Source organism: Balaenoptera ricei, chromosome 21 (genome assembly GCF_028023285.1).
Source record: "Balaenoptera ricei isolate mBalRic1 chromosome 21, mBalRic1.hap2, whole genome shotgun sequence".
NCBI classification, from domain to species: domain Eukaryota; kingdom Metazoa; phylum Chordata; class Mammalia; order Artiodactyla; family Balaenopteridae; genus Balaenoptera; species Balaenoptera ricei.
The window spans coordinates 21,705,373-21,720,196 of record NC_082659.1 but is presented as its reverse complement, the minus strand read 5'-3'; the positions used below and the strand labels follow the sequence as shown (position 1 = coordinate 21,720,196).

The following is a 14,824-nucleotide window of genomic DNA, read 5'->3' as shown; positions in this document are numbered from 1 at the left end:
AAGGCCCTGCATCTCACCAGTACTGCACACTAGAGGTTGTCCCTAATCACAAATACAGCTGGATGTGAGGCAGTCCAAAGACACAAGGCCGTGGCCACCAAAATGCTAGTACTGACGTGTTTCTGTATACTACAGAGTAGACACAAGGGGGCACAAGGCGGTGAATCCTAGCTGGGGTCAGGAAATACGACCCAAGCTGAACCTTCAAAGAGAACTGTGTCTGGCAGGTGGGCTAGAGAAGAAAGGTAATTCCAGGCAGAGGGAAGAGATGAATAAAAAGCACGAAGACCTCAAATGTCTAAACCATTCAGAGAATTGCAAGTCACAAAGGTGACACCAGGTAAGGAGCTTGTGCCTGAGTGTGAATCAGCTAAGTTGCTAAGCTGATGGCTTTCTGGGGACCGGCGATGTTGAATAGCACTGTAGAGCACAGGGCATGGAGCTGGGGGCTGGGACATCATAAGGGACAATGCTGGGGGTGGGCTGGGGTCAGACTGGGGAGGGCTTCATGACCTGCTGAGGTATTTGGACTTTCTCTTTAAGTCCGAAGAGGGGGCGCAAGACATGCCTGTGACAGTGCCGTAGAGGATGAATTCCAGGGCACAGAGCTGCGAAGGCAGGGAGGTTGGTGGGTTTGGAAACCACTGTATTAATCTGCTCTCCTAAACCCAGTTCTTTTTTTTTTTTTGGCTGCGCCACACGACTTACAGGATCTTAGTTCCCCAACCAGGGATTGAACCCGTGCCCCGGCAGTGAAAGTGCCGAGTTCTAACCACCGAACTGCCAGGGAATTCCCTAAACCCAGTTGTTTATTCCAGTGTTGGTTTGTGACAGTGTTTTCATCAATCTGTAGTAAAATGATACATTTTAAAAAGGTAGAGTAAATTGTTCATAAAGCTGAATTTTATTTAATTTTAAAGGACTTCTTCAGTTCAAAATTGTGACCTCCCAACGTCTGTGGGATAAACTGTTTATTCATCGATGCAATCATGGTGTCAGTGAATAACAGGTTTTTAAAAAAATATAGGTGTGTGCTAGCCTTCAAGTGAAGAAGCAGCTGGTCCCTCTGGTTCTCCAAATGTCCCTTTGAGATTTTTCCGGGTCCTTGAAACCCACAAGAGTGGGAACTCCTGGATTACTAGGGGAGGGCTTAAGCTCAGGCTGAGGCAGTGGGGAAGGAGACGGGGAGACGCATAAGGGGAATGAGACGGAGGTGGAATCTATAGGACAATATACTTGACAGTCCAGATTTTACTGTACTTCGCACATGGACTCTCTTCCTGAATGTCAAATATACAATCAGATTTTTTTTCAGTAATATCCCATGAGTGCCTCTTTTGGGTCAATTGTATTATAAACGTATTTTATAAAATACACCAATACATAATTCATTCTCACATTTCTCCCCTTAATTCCATTCTTAGAATAACCATCACATGATTTATAGTTTTACGGTTGACTACATGGGCTTCCCGTAAAAGCTCCTTCTTGAACAATCATTTGACGAGAAGATTCTAAAATGACCATGAGATTCCTTGTCATGCAACCTGCCGAAACCTTCTTCCCTCAGAGGAAAGGGGATGGGTATTGTGCTGCTTCTCCTCTGGCTGTGTCTTTTGTGATATCAGAACCATCTTCTTCCCAGCTCCTGTTCCCGGGAGCCTATTGCCTCGACTTTAACACAGACTGAGAGCTGGTTTCATCAAATTGACATGAGCAGCAAATGCTGGGGGGAAGCTGGGGGTTATATTCTCATTTGTCTTCAATCTCATATTTGACTTTCTTGTTCTTCTCTGGCATTCTCTAATCTACACAATCAAGATGAACTGTGACAGAGTCACAATGAATACGGCCTAGCAGGTGCCCCCGGAGAAGCAGCCTTGGATAATAGATCTCATAATGCATATTGTGCTTCCTCATTTCCTACTTTTTTGTATTCTCCACCCGGAACCACCCCTCGCCCCTCATACAGACACACATTCCTCGCCTAGATGTTACCACCTTCATTTCCTTTATTTAGATTCTGGAGATACTATTCTATTCTGACGTGAAGTCAATTTAGACACACAGTCTTTGAACATTTTCAAAAAAACCAAGTATTCTTTGGGACTATTTGATCTTTCCTCTAAAAGAAACCCCCTCATTTTGTCCACATTCTTTCCACATATATTTACTCCAGGGTAACCTTTCGGTCCCTATTGGGATTACAGAGAGGGTCCTATTCTCCCAGTGCTACATATTTTGTTATTTGAAATCCCTGAGTTTGTTATGCTCATAGGATTTCAATTAGAAATGCCAGCTGCCCTGCTCCTACCATTTCTACTATAATCTCTGGTGTATCATTAAGTGGTTCTGTGTAGCATAGGCAATACTAATTAGAACAGCACCCTGGTTTACATGCCTCATTATTTAGAGGGAATAATACTCAGAGTTAAAGGATCACCCCAAATTATATTTATTTATTTTATTTTTATGGCTGCGACTGGTCTTAGCTGCAGCATGCAGGATCTTCATCGAGGAATGTGGGATCTTTTGTTGCGGCACGTGGGCTTCTCTCTAGTTGTGACATGTGGATTTTTCTCTCTCTAGTTTAGGCGCACGAGCTCAGTAGTTGTGGCGTGCGAGCTCAGTAGTTGTGGCGTGCAGGCTTAGTTGCCCCATGGCATGTGGGATCTTAGTTCCCTGAACAGGGATGGAACCCATGTCCCCTGCATCAGAAGGTGGGGATTCTTTACCACTGGACCACCAGGGAAGTCCCCACCCCAAATTATAAAAGCTGACACTGCTTGCTACCTTTGCTGCTCTATCGATAAATCATATGCTTGGTCCCTACGGTGTCATTCAACCGTTATTCGGTGTCACTCTCATATTCACCTGTAGCTTCTTGAGAGTGAGCGCCACCCATCTCTGTTCTTCTCAGAGCTACCAAAAGCAACAGTTGCCTAGTAGTTTCTCAGTCAGTATTTCTTGGATTAAGTCTAATTACTCTAGAACCCTAATGGCACATAGCTAACCTCTCCTCTAACATGTATTGGGGCTGACTCTTGGTGATCCATGGTCTCCTAACCTCATTTTTTTTCTTGCTCTGCACAATCTCTTGATTTAATTCACTCCCTTTCTGTGGTGGGCTGGGTTTTAAATTATAAATGCTAACTGCCTCCGGATGAAAAAGAGTTGTTAATAAACACCTTATTACCTCTTCACTGGACCAGCCCAACAACTTTAATTTTTTAATTGTGCAGAGATTTTTCCATGTAAATAGAAATGATAGTTAACTGGTTCCTTGCCTTTGCCTCTTGGGTCCATCCCCTGGACCAGGCTGGTGCTCAGGAGATTCTGTTTTTTAAGCTATTTGAGTCAGACCAAACTGTATTTGGTTGTGTCTGAACACTATATACTTTCTCTCTTTGGGAATAAATGGTAAAAGTTAAAAAAAAAAGTCACTGCCAAGTCCTAGGATAATGATGATTTTTAAGTGATTTCTAGTCCAGCCTGCTGCCCTGAGCTTCATATCCCTCTTACTCGGTTGTCCTTCAGATACCACAAAAACAATACGTCCAAACCTGAACCCTCCCTCGGATGTATTCCCTCTGACAGTGAACTGTAGCACCATCTAAAGGGCCCTCTTTTTTATTCTTCTCTGCCTTTCTTCACATATTTTTACCATAGACACCGACTGAGTGCTGTGTAAATTGCAATACTCAACAAGGATGCAGCGATCATGAGATCCACTGTCCCTATCTGGAAAATGTTGCCATCAATTACAGAACATAAGGGATATATACAAACAGCCCAGTCCATACTATAAAATATAATGTGTTACTGATCACTGTGGCAATTCCGTTACAACACCTAGTCCTTCTTACAGCCTCTTTCCTGCAGATGCATACATCTTAAGTAACCTTCTCTGGCTGTATTCACATGCATTCCAAAGGAAGCGTTTGTCACAGTTTATATATGGTCATTACCAAAGTTTCCTTTTGTTTGCCTTTCATTCTCACTCTCTCTCTCCCTTTATTTTAGGATGGAGGTGGTAGATCTTACAGGATCAGCCTTATCAGTATCACTGCTTCCTCTTCAGTGTGTTCTTTGCCTTAACTGTTCATCAGTCACCAAGTCCTATTAATGTGATGCTCTCTCCTTAATAGCTCTTGTATTTTCCCCCTCCTAAGCATCCTTAATATCATTCTTTGTCTAAAATATTTAACTAGGTTTTTTCTCTGTGAACCTGTCCAGGAAACACTAGTCTACACTCCTGCCATAGATTTCTGGAAACCAGATCAGATTTTGTCATTTCTCTCACTGACATAATTCTATGGCTCGCCATTGTGTCCGGGATAAAATCTAACTCCTTAGAAAGCTAAACTAGGTCCTATGTGGTCTGACTCCTACGTACTCTTACAGCATCACCTGTCCTCCCTTCCTCCCTCCCTCCCTGTCGACTGTCTAGGTAAGAGTGTGAACTCTGGAATCTAACCTTCTGGTTTCAAATCCTGGCTCTGCTATGTGACCTTGGAAAGTCACTTATGTTCTCAGTTTTCTTGTCTATAAAATGGGGACAAGATAGTTCCTGTTTCATGTAGTTATTGGGTAGATTGAATGAGTTAATATATGTTAAATGCTTATAACCTGCCCTGGATGGTAGTAAATAATATATGTTGTGTGTACATGTATGTGTGTCTTGCTATTATTGTTAAGTTACTTGAAGTTCATCAAAGATTATAATTAGTCTCATTTCTTTTTTTTTTTTTTCGTATATGCTGTTTCCTATGGCTAGAATCATCCACTCCCACTTTACCTGACTTACCCCTACTGTCTTCAGAGCTCCAGCTTGGTTGTCAGTCTCTCAAGGGAGCATTCACACACACACCCCCGCCCACCCCCACCCCCCCAGGCTGGATGAGTTGCCTCTCCTACGTGCTCCTATAGCACCTGTACACACCTGGATCATAACATGCATCATACCAGATGTGGGCTCTTGGCATTTGTGGTTTTAAATACTTGTGATGGCCCAAAGGTCCATGAGGTAGTAATTTGTAATAGGTTTATTTTATCTGTTAATCTTTCTATCAGTCAATCAGTCTATCTATAGATCGATAGATAAAATAAGGCAAGGCATAAGTAGCTTGGGGATTCAGAAGCTCAGAAGCTCTCGGGATGTATCCATACGAATAGTAAAGGTTCTACCATATTTTAATTTTCTATTTCTTTGTATGTTTCCCGTATTAAATTTTGGATTCCTAAATTGGGGGACTTAAAAAAACCTTTATCCCTAGTGCCTTATATTTATATAACAGAGGTTTAAATAATATTTACTGAGTGAATGAATGTGTATTTTTAATTTAATACAGATTTTTTTACCCAAAAGCTGACTTTGCCCCTGAGCCATAGTTTGAGGTGCTGACCCTCTTCCCAGGAAAATATACACACATGGTTAACCTCAAAATTTCAAAAGGTTTGAGTCACCTTTGCCCTCAAGGACAGTTACCCATTTATTCAAGGAGAAAGGGAGAAGGAATGCATTTTTTAATACTAAATGCTCCAGAGATGTATGGCTGATAAAGTAAAAGGACTCATTTGAATTCAGTTTTTTAAAAGATAGATACTACCCTATTTTGTCTTTGCCCAGCAACTTCTTGGAAAAGATAACATGATTCGTTTTCAAGAGAGGCAAATTTGGATCATAATTTAGTAAACTTATAGAAAGTCAGTTATCTTTATAGGTGTTTGGGGGCTATGATTCGGGGATATAGAAGAAAAGTTCCCCACCCCTGCTTTCACCCGAGTAGCTCACACATGCCTGCTGCACTATCTGAAATTCTTTTCATTCGCTACACTTTGTGACTAAGGCTCGGAACACTCTGTCCTCAGTGGCATATCTGAGAGGGTGAATGCATTTGGGCACTAATGCCTGAAGGAAAGGTGCTTAGACAGCCAGGGTGGCTGGTCAGGGCAGGAAGGTGAATCCCAGGGGACAGCCTTTAGCTTTGCCACTAGCATGGAGGCTCAGACGACAACATCATCTCCTTTATGATTAAGGCAGGCTCTAAAATTGCAAAAGAAAAGATGAGATCTTTTGGCTAGTAGCTCTTTCAAGACTCTTCCTAAATGTTCTTCCTAAAAAGCCAAGCTTCGTGGCTCTCAGTGGTACAGATCGTATATCTGCATATGACTGAGAGATAACATGTTAAAATGTATATGCATATTCTGAAGACCAGAGAGAAGCTTTCCAAAGCACACCCAAATCAGTGCTTCTTAAAGAGGGACCAAGAGTGGAGTGGATGGGGAGCTCGGGGAAGTTCGGGGACCATCCTGAGAATCACTATGTGTAATAAAGGGGTACAGTTCGTGGCACTGAGGTGCACACACAAAGGATGTGAAGACCGAGGAAAATGGTTGAGAACTATGATCAAGATTAAAGTCAGATGCTCGAAGCTTCTGGGGGATGTGTCGGAGGAGCACAGAGCTGACCCAGCAAGTGAAGATGAACCGTGTAAATTGTTCGTGAAGGAAAGCCCTCTGCCTGGCTGAGCCCAGCAGCTGTCACTTGCAATGGTTTGTTTTTTCCTTTACAGATTCTTGAATTCGGGCCATAGTATCTTCCTCTATACACTGACTGCTAACAAAGAATGTTCCCAAATTTAAAGGGGAGGGGGGGCTTAATACTCAAGTATTAAATACTTGTAATACCTGGAAAAAAAAAAAAAAGATTAAAGTCCATGTGCCTCATTTACAGGTAAGGAATCAGGTCCCCAGGTGTTACAGGATGGGCTTTTCCTACCACGCCAGACATCTCTTCAGACCTCATTTTACACGCCAAGACCTCTCCATTACAAAGTGCTTTCTGTCATAGAAGGTCCTTTTTTTAAAAGTAACTCAGAGTCTTTTGATGAGCTTCATGACAGACCTGCTCTATTATGAAAAAAGAAAAAAATAAATGTGAACAACGAAGAATAACTAAGAATACTTGTCAAAGTGACATGGAAATAGCTGATAATATGAGCAAATATTGAACAGTTAAATTGTACTGGAATGACTTAATAACATTTAGTCATATCTCTTAAATAGTTACATTTAATTAAACCACTGGATTCAAAGTTGACTCTCAGTGCTTGTAACTTTTCAAGGAACAAGATGAAATCATCCAATTTAATTTTGGGAGCAAGTACTGTATGTTTTACAGAAAGCTGAGGAATTGATTCAGAAACTACTCTTATAGTTCTGGCATGTTTCATATATTAACAGTTCTTTCTAATCCCTTCTTCTCTGGGTAATTTATGCATATGTCAAGAGGTCAACCTGGGCTGTAGCTGGTTCAATATTTTTATTATGTAAAATGAACTTTAGTATTTGTTTTTTTCCTAATAGGCCCTGTATTCCCTTCAAAGGCTCATACAGAGTGGTTCATTGTGTGAAGGGCCTCGCTATTTGATTCCACTCCTACTACTTTGCATTTACATTACACATTGAGAAAATTATGAACAACAACTATCACTTCTGAGGGTGGAAACTGCCATGAATCACAAAGACAAGAAGTAATTTTCTGTAATCACAAGATGACTCAGGTTAGTAGCTTTCAGCTATCACAGCAATTCACATAATATGAGCATATTCGGGAAACCTAATTAGTCCCAATTCCTATAATTTAAAATTTATGACAATGTGATATAAGGTAAGCTGGAGTTTATTTTTGCACTAGGTGGAAAAAAGAATTTGAAAATAGTTGTCCAGGGTGAGTTAAAATGACAAGAATGTATTTAGTGTTTTATTAGAGAATAAAATGTGTTTCTAGGACTTAAGCATATTGTGAAATGATAGTTTTTATCATTCAAAAGGTTGCGGTATAATTTGTACTTGAAAATAATATGTAGGTGTTACATTTGAAGTATCATATATTAAAAGGTTTTAAAAAAAACCTATGTATTTTATAATGAAGTCTTTTTATAATGTAAGTAAAGTCTTTGAACTGTCCAGACCAATTTGTATTTTCACTTTAGAATTACAGTTTGAATCTATCTTTGAGATTTAAAGCAGTTCTATTCTCTTTTTTTTAAATATTGTGTCTTCTGTGTCATTTATAACAAGAGAACAATTTATAGTTATTTATATTTGTTTTTAGTTATAAAAATGTGACTATTGTGTGTCTAGGGTATATCTCTGAAACAGGCCTCTGCAAGGGAAGGAAATTATGAAACACAAAACACAACCGGGAAAGCTCAGTCTTAGCCCTGCTTCCTGAGTGCCTCTTGACTCCTACCAGGGGATTAATGATTTATGAACGAATATTTGAGGACCAGTTTATCTAGAGTAAAGCATTGTTGTCTTGCATAGGGAGCTAAGGAAACAGCTCACTGATTCATTAGTTCTACAGTTAATTATTGAGTGAAGGCACTATGATATATATAAAAGAAAGATCAAATTTCAGTTCTGCCCTCCAGGAGCTTCTAATCTAGTTGGGAACATATACAAAGTTGAGAGTTCAAGATAGTATCAGGAGAAATGCTCTAAGAGTGATAGCGATAATAAATATGCAGTATATAGAAATACTGAGAGAATTATTATTTTTATGGATAGCTATCCTTAAAGTCTTTATGGAGGAGAAAGAGGCTGAGCTAGACTTTGAAGGTAAGATTTTGGAAGGGAAGCATTTCAGATGAGAAAGAACAGCCTGCTGGCTTCAGCAAAGACCTGAGTGACGAGCTATAAACAGGGCCCACTCAAGGAAAGGTGAGTAGAGTTCTTTGGGTAGAGCTGAGAATTTGAGCTGTGGCAGTTATAGGACATGGCTGGAAAGCTAGACTGGGACCAGGTCATGGAGGCTTTTGAATGCCAGATGGAGGAGTGCAAGCTTTATCTCATAGAAGTCTCCTGAAGGGTTTTCAACAGAGAGGGGAGATTATCAAATGCACATTATAGGAAAATTATCCAGCATCAGCATGAACTAGAGATTCTAAACTGCTTTTCTTGGGTTCATGGAGGGAAATTACAAGTTACAGCCATCAGGCTAAGAATAGCACATACGCAATGTGGTCTTTGCAGTTGCCTTTTACTATAGGAGTGTATGGTGTCTCCAAGCAAGTGAATATTGATTGAAAAGGAGTATTGCAACCTCCCAGCATTATGGATATATTAGAGGTGACAGGTGTGAGGAGTGGGAGGAAGGCAAGGGGGACAGAGAGACCAACTAGAAAGCTGTAAGAACAGCTCAGATACTAGGTCGTGGCAGTACAGAAAAGAAAGATGGAGAGGTGGCAAAGATGGCAGCACTATGACAACAGCTCTGATATTCTCTTAGTCTAGCATTGGTTCCAATAGGACATTGCGTCCCACTATGTTCTGTTGCCAGAGGGCTCCAACAAGAGTCCTTTCATCTATGTGTGGCAAGTCCTCTTGGGACTCTGGTGGCCGCAGCACATCTCTTCCACTGTGACACCCCCTGATGTCCATGTGGTGATTGTGAAGATGCATTCAAGTCTGAAATAAAGTGTTTTGCCTGCAAACATCAAAACAAACAAGAGGAGGGATTTGTTGGGAGTATACTAAGTAGCTGATAGAATAGAAGAGCTGCAAACCAAACCTCAGGAAAGGTTAAGACTTAGGAGAAACTGGAGGATATTTCCTTTAGTGATTTGACTTCAACTACCTCTTGTCAGTTTCCCAGGGGAGAGAAAATGATTGTCCTAGATTAGGTCATGTGTCCACCCCTGTCCTACGTGACTGGCAGGCTCCAGCATCACTCGAAGTCCAAAGAGAGGTGCAGTTCCTCAAAGGAAGAGTGGGTAAGCAGAAATTTTTTAAAGTATTTAATCTCTGAAATGTCTGGGATTGTAAATAATGGTCATAAATGCTTGGGCTCAGGCTTGGGGAGAGATTAAGTATTCCCTCGAATCTTAGATCTCCAAAATTATTTTTCACTACTACCTCTGACAGATTCTCTTCTTTTTCAAACTAATGTCTTACTGTTAAATACACACACACACACACGTTGACAGAAACCGCTTCCAGCAATACCTTGATGCCTCCACGCTTTCAGGTCCACAGATATTAGTGTCCTTTCTCCCTGCCTCTCTCCTTTCCTTCCTTGGCTCACAATATTAAAGTAAGTTTAAAAAAGTGGGATATAGAACCGTATTCTGTTTTCTCCCAATTTTGTTCTATCTACAGTAAAAAGTATTAGTATTTATAAAGAAAAAACGGGACAAACTCACATAGTCACAAGTTATCTTCTAACAGAATATGATGGATAGTGTTTACTTTTTCATTATCTAGATGGATAATCAACATCCTTTATGATGAACTGTTTGTTCCCTTACTTTTGGCTTAAAACATGCACACTGTCCCTCCATAAAGAGCAGTCACTCAGGCACCTGGGCTGAGGCTGCCAGGATCGAAGAGACACTCACTGGCTCGTAAAGCTTCTGCCCAGAAGTGATTCACGTCTTTTCTGATCACAGGTAACGGTCAAAGCAAGTCCCACGGCTTTGCCTGAATCAAGCTGGGTAGAGAAGTGTTTTCCTAGTTACATGCCCAGAACAGGAAAACCACACATCTGTGACCTGTTGCTGACCACCCTGCTGCTGGAAGCGAGAATGCTGATGTTTGTCTCTTTGCTCCTCTCTCCAGGGGAAACACACCAAGCCACTGACCTCTCCTGTTAACTTCCTATCACTTTCTCTCCTCTCTTCCGCTGTTCAAGGAACCACTTTCCATTGCACTTAAAGTCCAAAATAGTTCTTCAAGTTTTTGGTGCATTACATTCTATGACTTCTCTGTCCCTTTCAAATTACCTTCTCTTCTTTCATGACTCACCAACAAGGCATCAGCTCCAAGGCCTGGAATTTGTCAGGACACAGATTAAGAAGCCTGGCTAAACCAAACCCTACCTTCCTAGCTTCAGCTTGAACCCTATGTTACTACTTTAGTACTAGTCTTACTAGCTTAGTCATATTACCGAATTCACAAGGAATTTGCATATGTGTATACTGCAGGAAATTTAAATCCACAGACTGTTGAAAATGTCATATTGGATGGCCCCAACTCTACAAATCAATTTCATGGTCAGCTATATATTCTGCAGAATATAATCTTAAATGTAAAATAAACAAAATGGATTTATATTGTTCACACACTTTATAATAGCTCTTTGAGGTTACTTGTTTATAGCAGAAGGAGGGCAACTTGGGGGGAAGACTTAGAGAAAGGTCTCCACGGGGTGCTGTTCAGATACTACAAATTCTGAGCTTGTAGTTGGAGCCAGATGGAGGGGAATCAAGTTTATGCTGATTGCCACTTAACATTGGCAAGTGCAATAAAGTATTAAAATTTATTTGTTTTACGGTTCTCAAGACTGTATTGCCTGATTGATTCCTTGAGGGGGGAAAGTTTTAAACAGACTTAAGTCTACTGAGATTTGATTAAAGAGAAAAGCACTCAGTGTTTGGGTTTTTCTCATGTGTAGGCAGTTATAGCCAGCCATATGTTTACTTTGTAAATTCTAGTTGAGGGTGCAATATAAGCTGTTTCAGTTTGCGTGGAAGTTTTGTCAGACATCACAAATGAGATTTGTACTCTGTCAGGAGTTTGCCAGATTTTTTGCAGGGACTGTGGGCAGGTCCGTAGTAATTAGGGATAACCTACTGCTAGTTTGTTTTAAGAGTAAATCCTGAAAAGCTCTTCCTCACAGTTGAGGGAATGATGGAATTAGAATATTATCATTTGGTGATAGTATTACTCAGCCATAAAAAAAGAATGAAATTCTGCCATTTGCAGCAACGTGGATGGACCTAGAGAATATTATGCTTAGTGACGTAAGTCAGACAGAGAAAGACAAACACCATATGATTTCACTTACATGTGGAATCTAAAAAATAAAACAAATGAATGTATGTAACAAAAGAGAAACAGACTCACAGATATAGAGAGCAAACTAGTGGTTACCAGTGAGGGAAGGGGAGGGGCAAAAGAGGGTTATGGAATTAAGAGATATAAACTACTATGTATAAAATAGATAAGCAACAAGTTTACATTGTACAGCACAGGGAAATACAGTCATTATTTTGTAATATCTTTAAATGGAGTATAATCTATAAAAATATTGAATCACTATGTTGTACACCTGAAGCTAATACAATATTTTAAATCAACTATACTTCAATTAGAAAGAGGCATCAATGGATTGGATGCTATAAGTGGTGAGTGAGATGATGAGAAATAGGATATTTACATGGTCTCAAAGTATCTCTCATATTTCTTAAACAGAAAGCCGGGGAGGGGTAGGCACTTCACAGTGGAGTAACTAATCAGATGCCATCTTACCCAAGTGCTTCCTACTTCCTAGAGTGAGGGGGTGGGCGTATGGAGGGAACACAGAGGCTGTGCAAGGACAATCCCTTCTCTTACCATATTCCCATCTACAAGCTTGTGGGTGTAGGGTCCCCTCTCTTCCCACACTCCCCAGGTTACTCTCTTCTACCAAAGCCAATGTTACCCTCTGTACTCAGAGTCCATTCTGGTTGTTTGTTTGCTTATTTGTTCATTTTTTTGAAGGTCTGCTGTGTGCTAACTACTGAGGATTCAGCGTTAAGTAAGATAAGTCCTCGTTACCTAGGATCTTCCAGCCAGTGCTAGAGAAGAATATCTAACAGACTGTTACAGCCCTTGGTAATCTGTAGAGGATGCATGGGATGCAACAGGAGTACAAGGGGCAGGACTGAGCTAGCTGATATGCACGAGTAGGGCCAAATGGGTTCTCCAGAGATCAATAATACTTTCATATTGACTGGTAAAAAGCCACATTCTGAGCCCTTCCCTGGGATACTCCTCACTCACATGCCACAAGACAATAATTAAAAGATCAAACCCCAAATAAGCAGAGGCCTCTAAGAGCTGCTCTTGTACTTTGCCCACTCCTTTCTGATTGCCCTTATCCTGCATGGAAGTCAGGGAAGTCTTCCTGGAGGAGGCGATGCCTATGCCAAGGATGAACAGGAGTTCACCTGGTAATGCACAGCACCCGTCCAGCCCCTGGATGACACGGGCTGTGTCATGCCTGAGAAGCCACGATCACTGAGTATTACAGGTGCATCTGATGCTGGGGAAGGACGGTGAGAAATGGCTTCAAGAGGAAAATGGAGGCCGGATCAAAAAGAGCCTTGTATGCCCCCTGAGATACCTGAACTTGATCAGACAAGCTATAAAATGCCTTTGAAGAAGTCTAAGATAGGAAGCAACACAGTTAAGACTTATGTTGTAGAAAAACAATTGTGGCATAATTGAAGGAAAGGGATTGAAGGGCAAACAAACAAACAAAAACTGTTTACAGCCTGTTGAAGCAATTCAGGCAAGAAATGAGGACCTTTTCTAAGACAGAATCAGTAGGATATAGAGAAATGGTTGGAATCCAAAAAAATTAAAAAGGTAGAATCAGTCGGGCTTTGTGATTGGATTGGAGTGCTGAGTGACGTGCTATGAAATTTTAAAATCTATTTAGCATCCGATAGAACGATTTTATCCAAAGTGAACCTTTGCTAAGACCTTTGTGTATGCTTCCAAAATTAAGAATTGATCTTCCAGAGAAACATACTATAATTAGCTCATTCCCAAATGACTGTTTTCCGAAGATGTGCAGGTAAGAAGGATGCATTTGCTAGTCTTTTGACAACTCTGGTGAGGTTCCAGTGAAGGCTGTGTTCTTTGCAGCTTATAAGAAAGTATAAAAACAGGGACTTCCCTGGTGGTCCAGTGGTTAAGGCTCCGTGCTTCCAGTGCAGGGGCTGTGGGTCTGATCCCTGGTCAGGGAACTAAGATCCCACATGCTGCGAGGCATGGCCAAAAAAAAAAAAAAAAAAAAGTATAAAAGCAGCACAATCTTGGCAGCTGTAAGTTCCCAATTTTAGGAAATCCGCACAACCATCAGCCATCTCTGGTGCCTACTCTGAACTGCATTCCTTGGCGTGGCCCTGTTTTCCCCAGGATGGATCATGCAGCTGCCCAGCTGGAGAAGCAGCACGTGCACGATGTGTATGAGAGCACCGCTCCTTACTTCAGCGACTTGCAGAGCAAAGCCTGGCCTCGTGTCCGCCAGTTCCTCCAGGACCAGAAGCCTGGCAGCCTCATCGCTGACATAGGTAACCCGGGGCGGTGCCACGTAATCTGAAATATATTCCATCATGCCTTTCCTTTTCAGATTCATTTTTCATTTCTGTTCTAACCAGAAGTCTGAAATTGTGTCCTTGGCATGTCAGCACCTGGAATATTCACTTTATAGCAGAGATTCATACAGTCAAGTCAGAAAGTAGGAAAACCCCTCAAATCTACATATAGACAGTGGCAATTTTTTCAGAGCCTTCGTGCACATCCTCCCACGTCAAACTGACGTTGCTTGAATAAATCAGGATTGAAATGGCCGCTTGTGAAATTGACCATTTTAAATTCAGAGTTGACTTCCCTGGTGGCGCAGTGGTTAAGAATCCGCCTGCCAGTGCAGGGGACACGGGTTCGAGCCCTGGTCTGGGAAGATCCCACATGCCGCAGAGCAACTAAGCCCGTGCGCCACAGCTACTGAGCCTGCATGCTAGAGCCCGCAAGCCACAACTACTGAGCCCACGTGCCACAAGTACTGAAGCCCGCGCGCCTAGAGCCCGTGCTCTGCAACAAGAGAAGCCACCGCAACGAGAAGCCCACGCACTGCAATGAAGAGTAGCCCCACCTCGCCGCAACTAGAGAAAGCCCTCACGCAGCAGCGAAGACCCAACACAGCCAAAAAATTAATTTATTTATTTAAAAAATACTTTAAAAAACACTGAATGATTTAAAAAAATAATAA

General features: G+C 41.4%; 1 protein-coding gene across 5 annotated transcripts in view; it reads left to right on the top strand.

Annotated features, from left to right (window-relative positions):
* TRMT9B (tRNA methyltransferase 9B (putative)) overlaps positions 1-14,824 on the top strand; it is a 56,341-nt gene that overhangs the window by 28,303 nt on the left and 13,214 nt on the right. For 3 of the 5 annotated variants that reach the window (XM_059909198.1, XM_059909196.1, XM_059909197.1), the window contains exons 2-4: positions 7,369-7,565; positions 9,654-9,779; positions 13,972-14,126. The exons of 1 other annotated variant lie outside the window; for it this stretch is intronic. In XM_059909198.1, coding sequence (XP_059765181.1) covers positions 13,973-14,126 — 154 coding nt within the window. In that variant the 5' untranslated portion in view covers positions 7,369-7,565; positions 9,654-9,779; position 13,972. Of the gene's footprint in view, positions 1-6,342; positions 6,556-7,368; positions 7,566-9,653; positions 9,780-13,971; positions 14,127-14,824 lie in introns of those variants that run through there. One more of the 5 variants, XM_059909199.1, reaches the window with a different exon arrangement.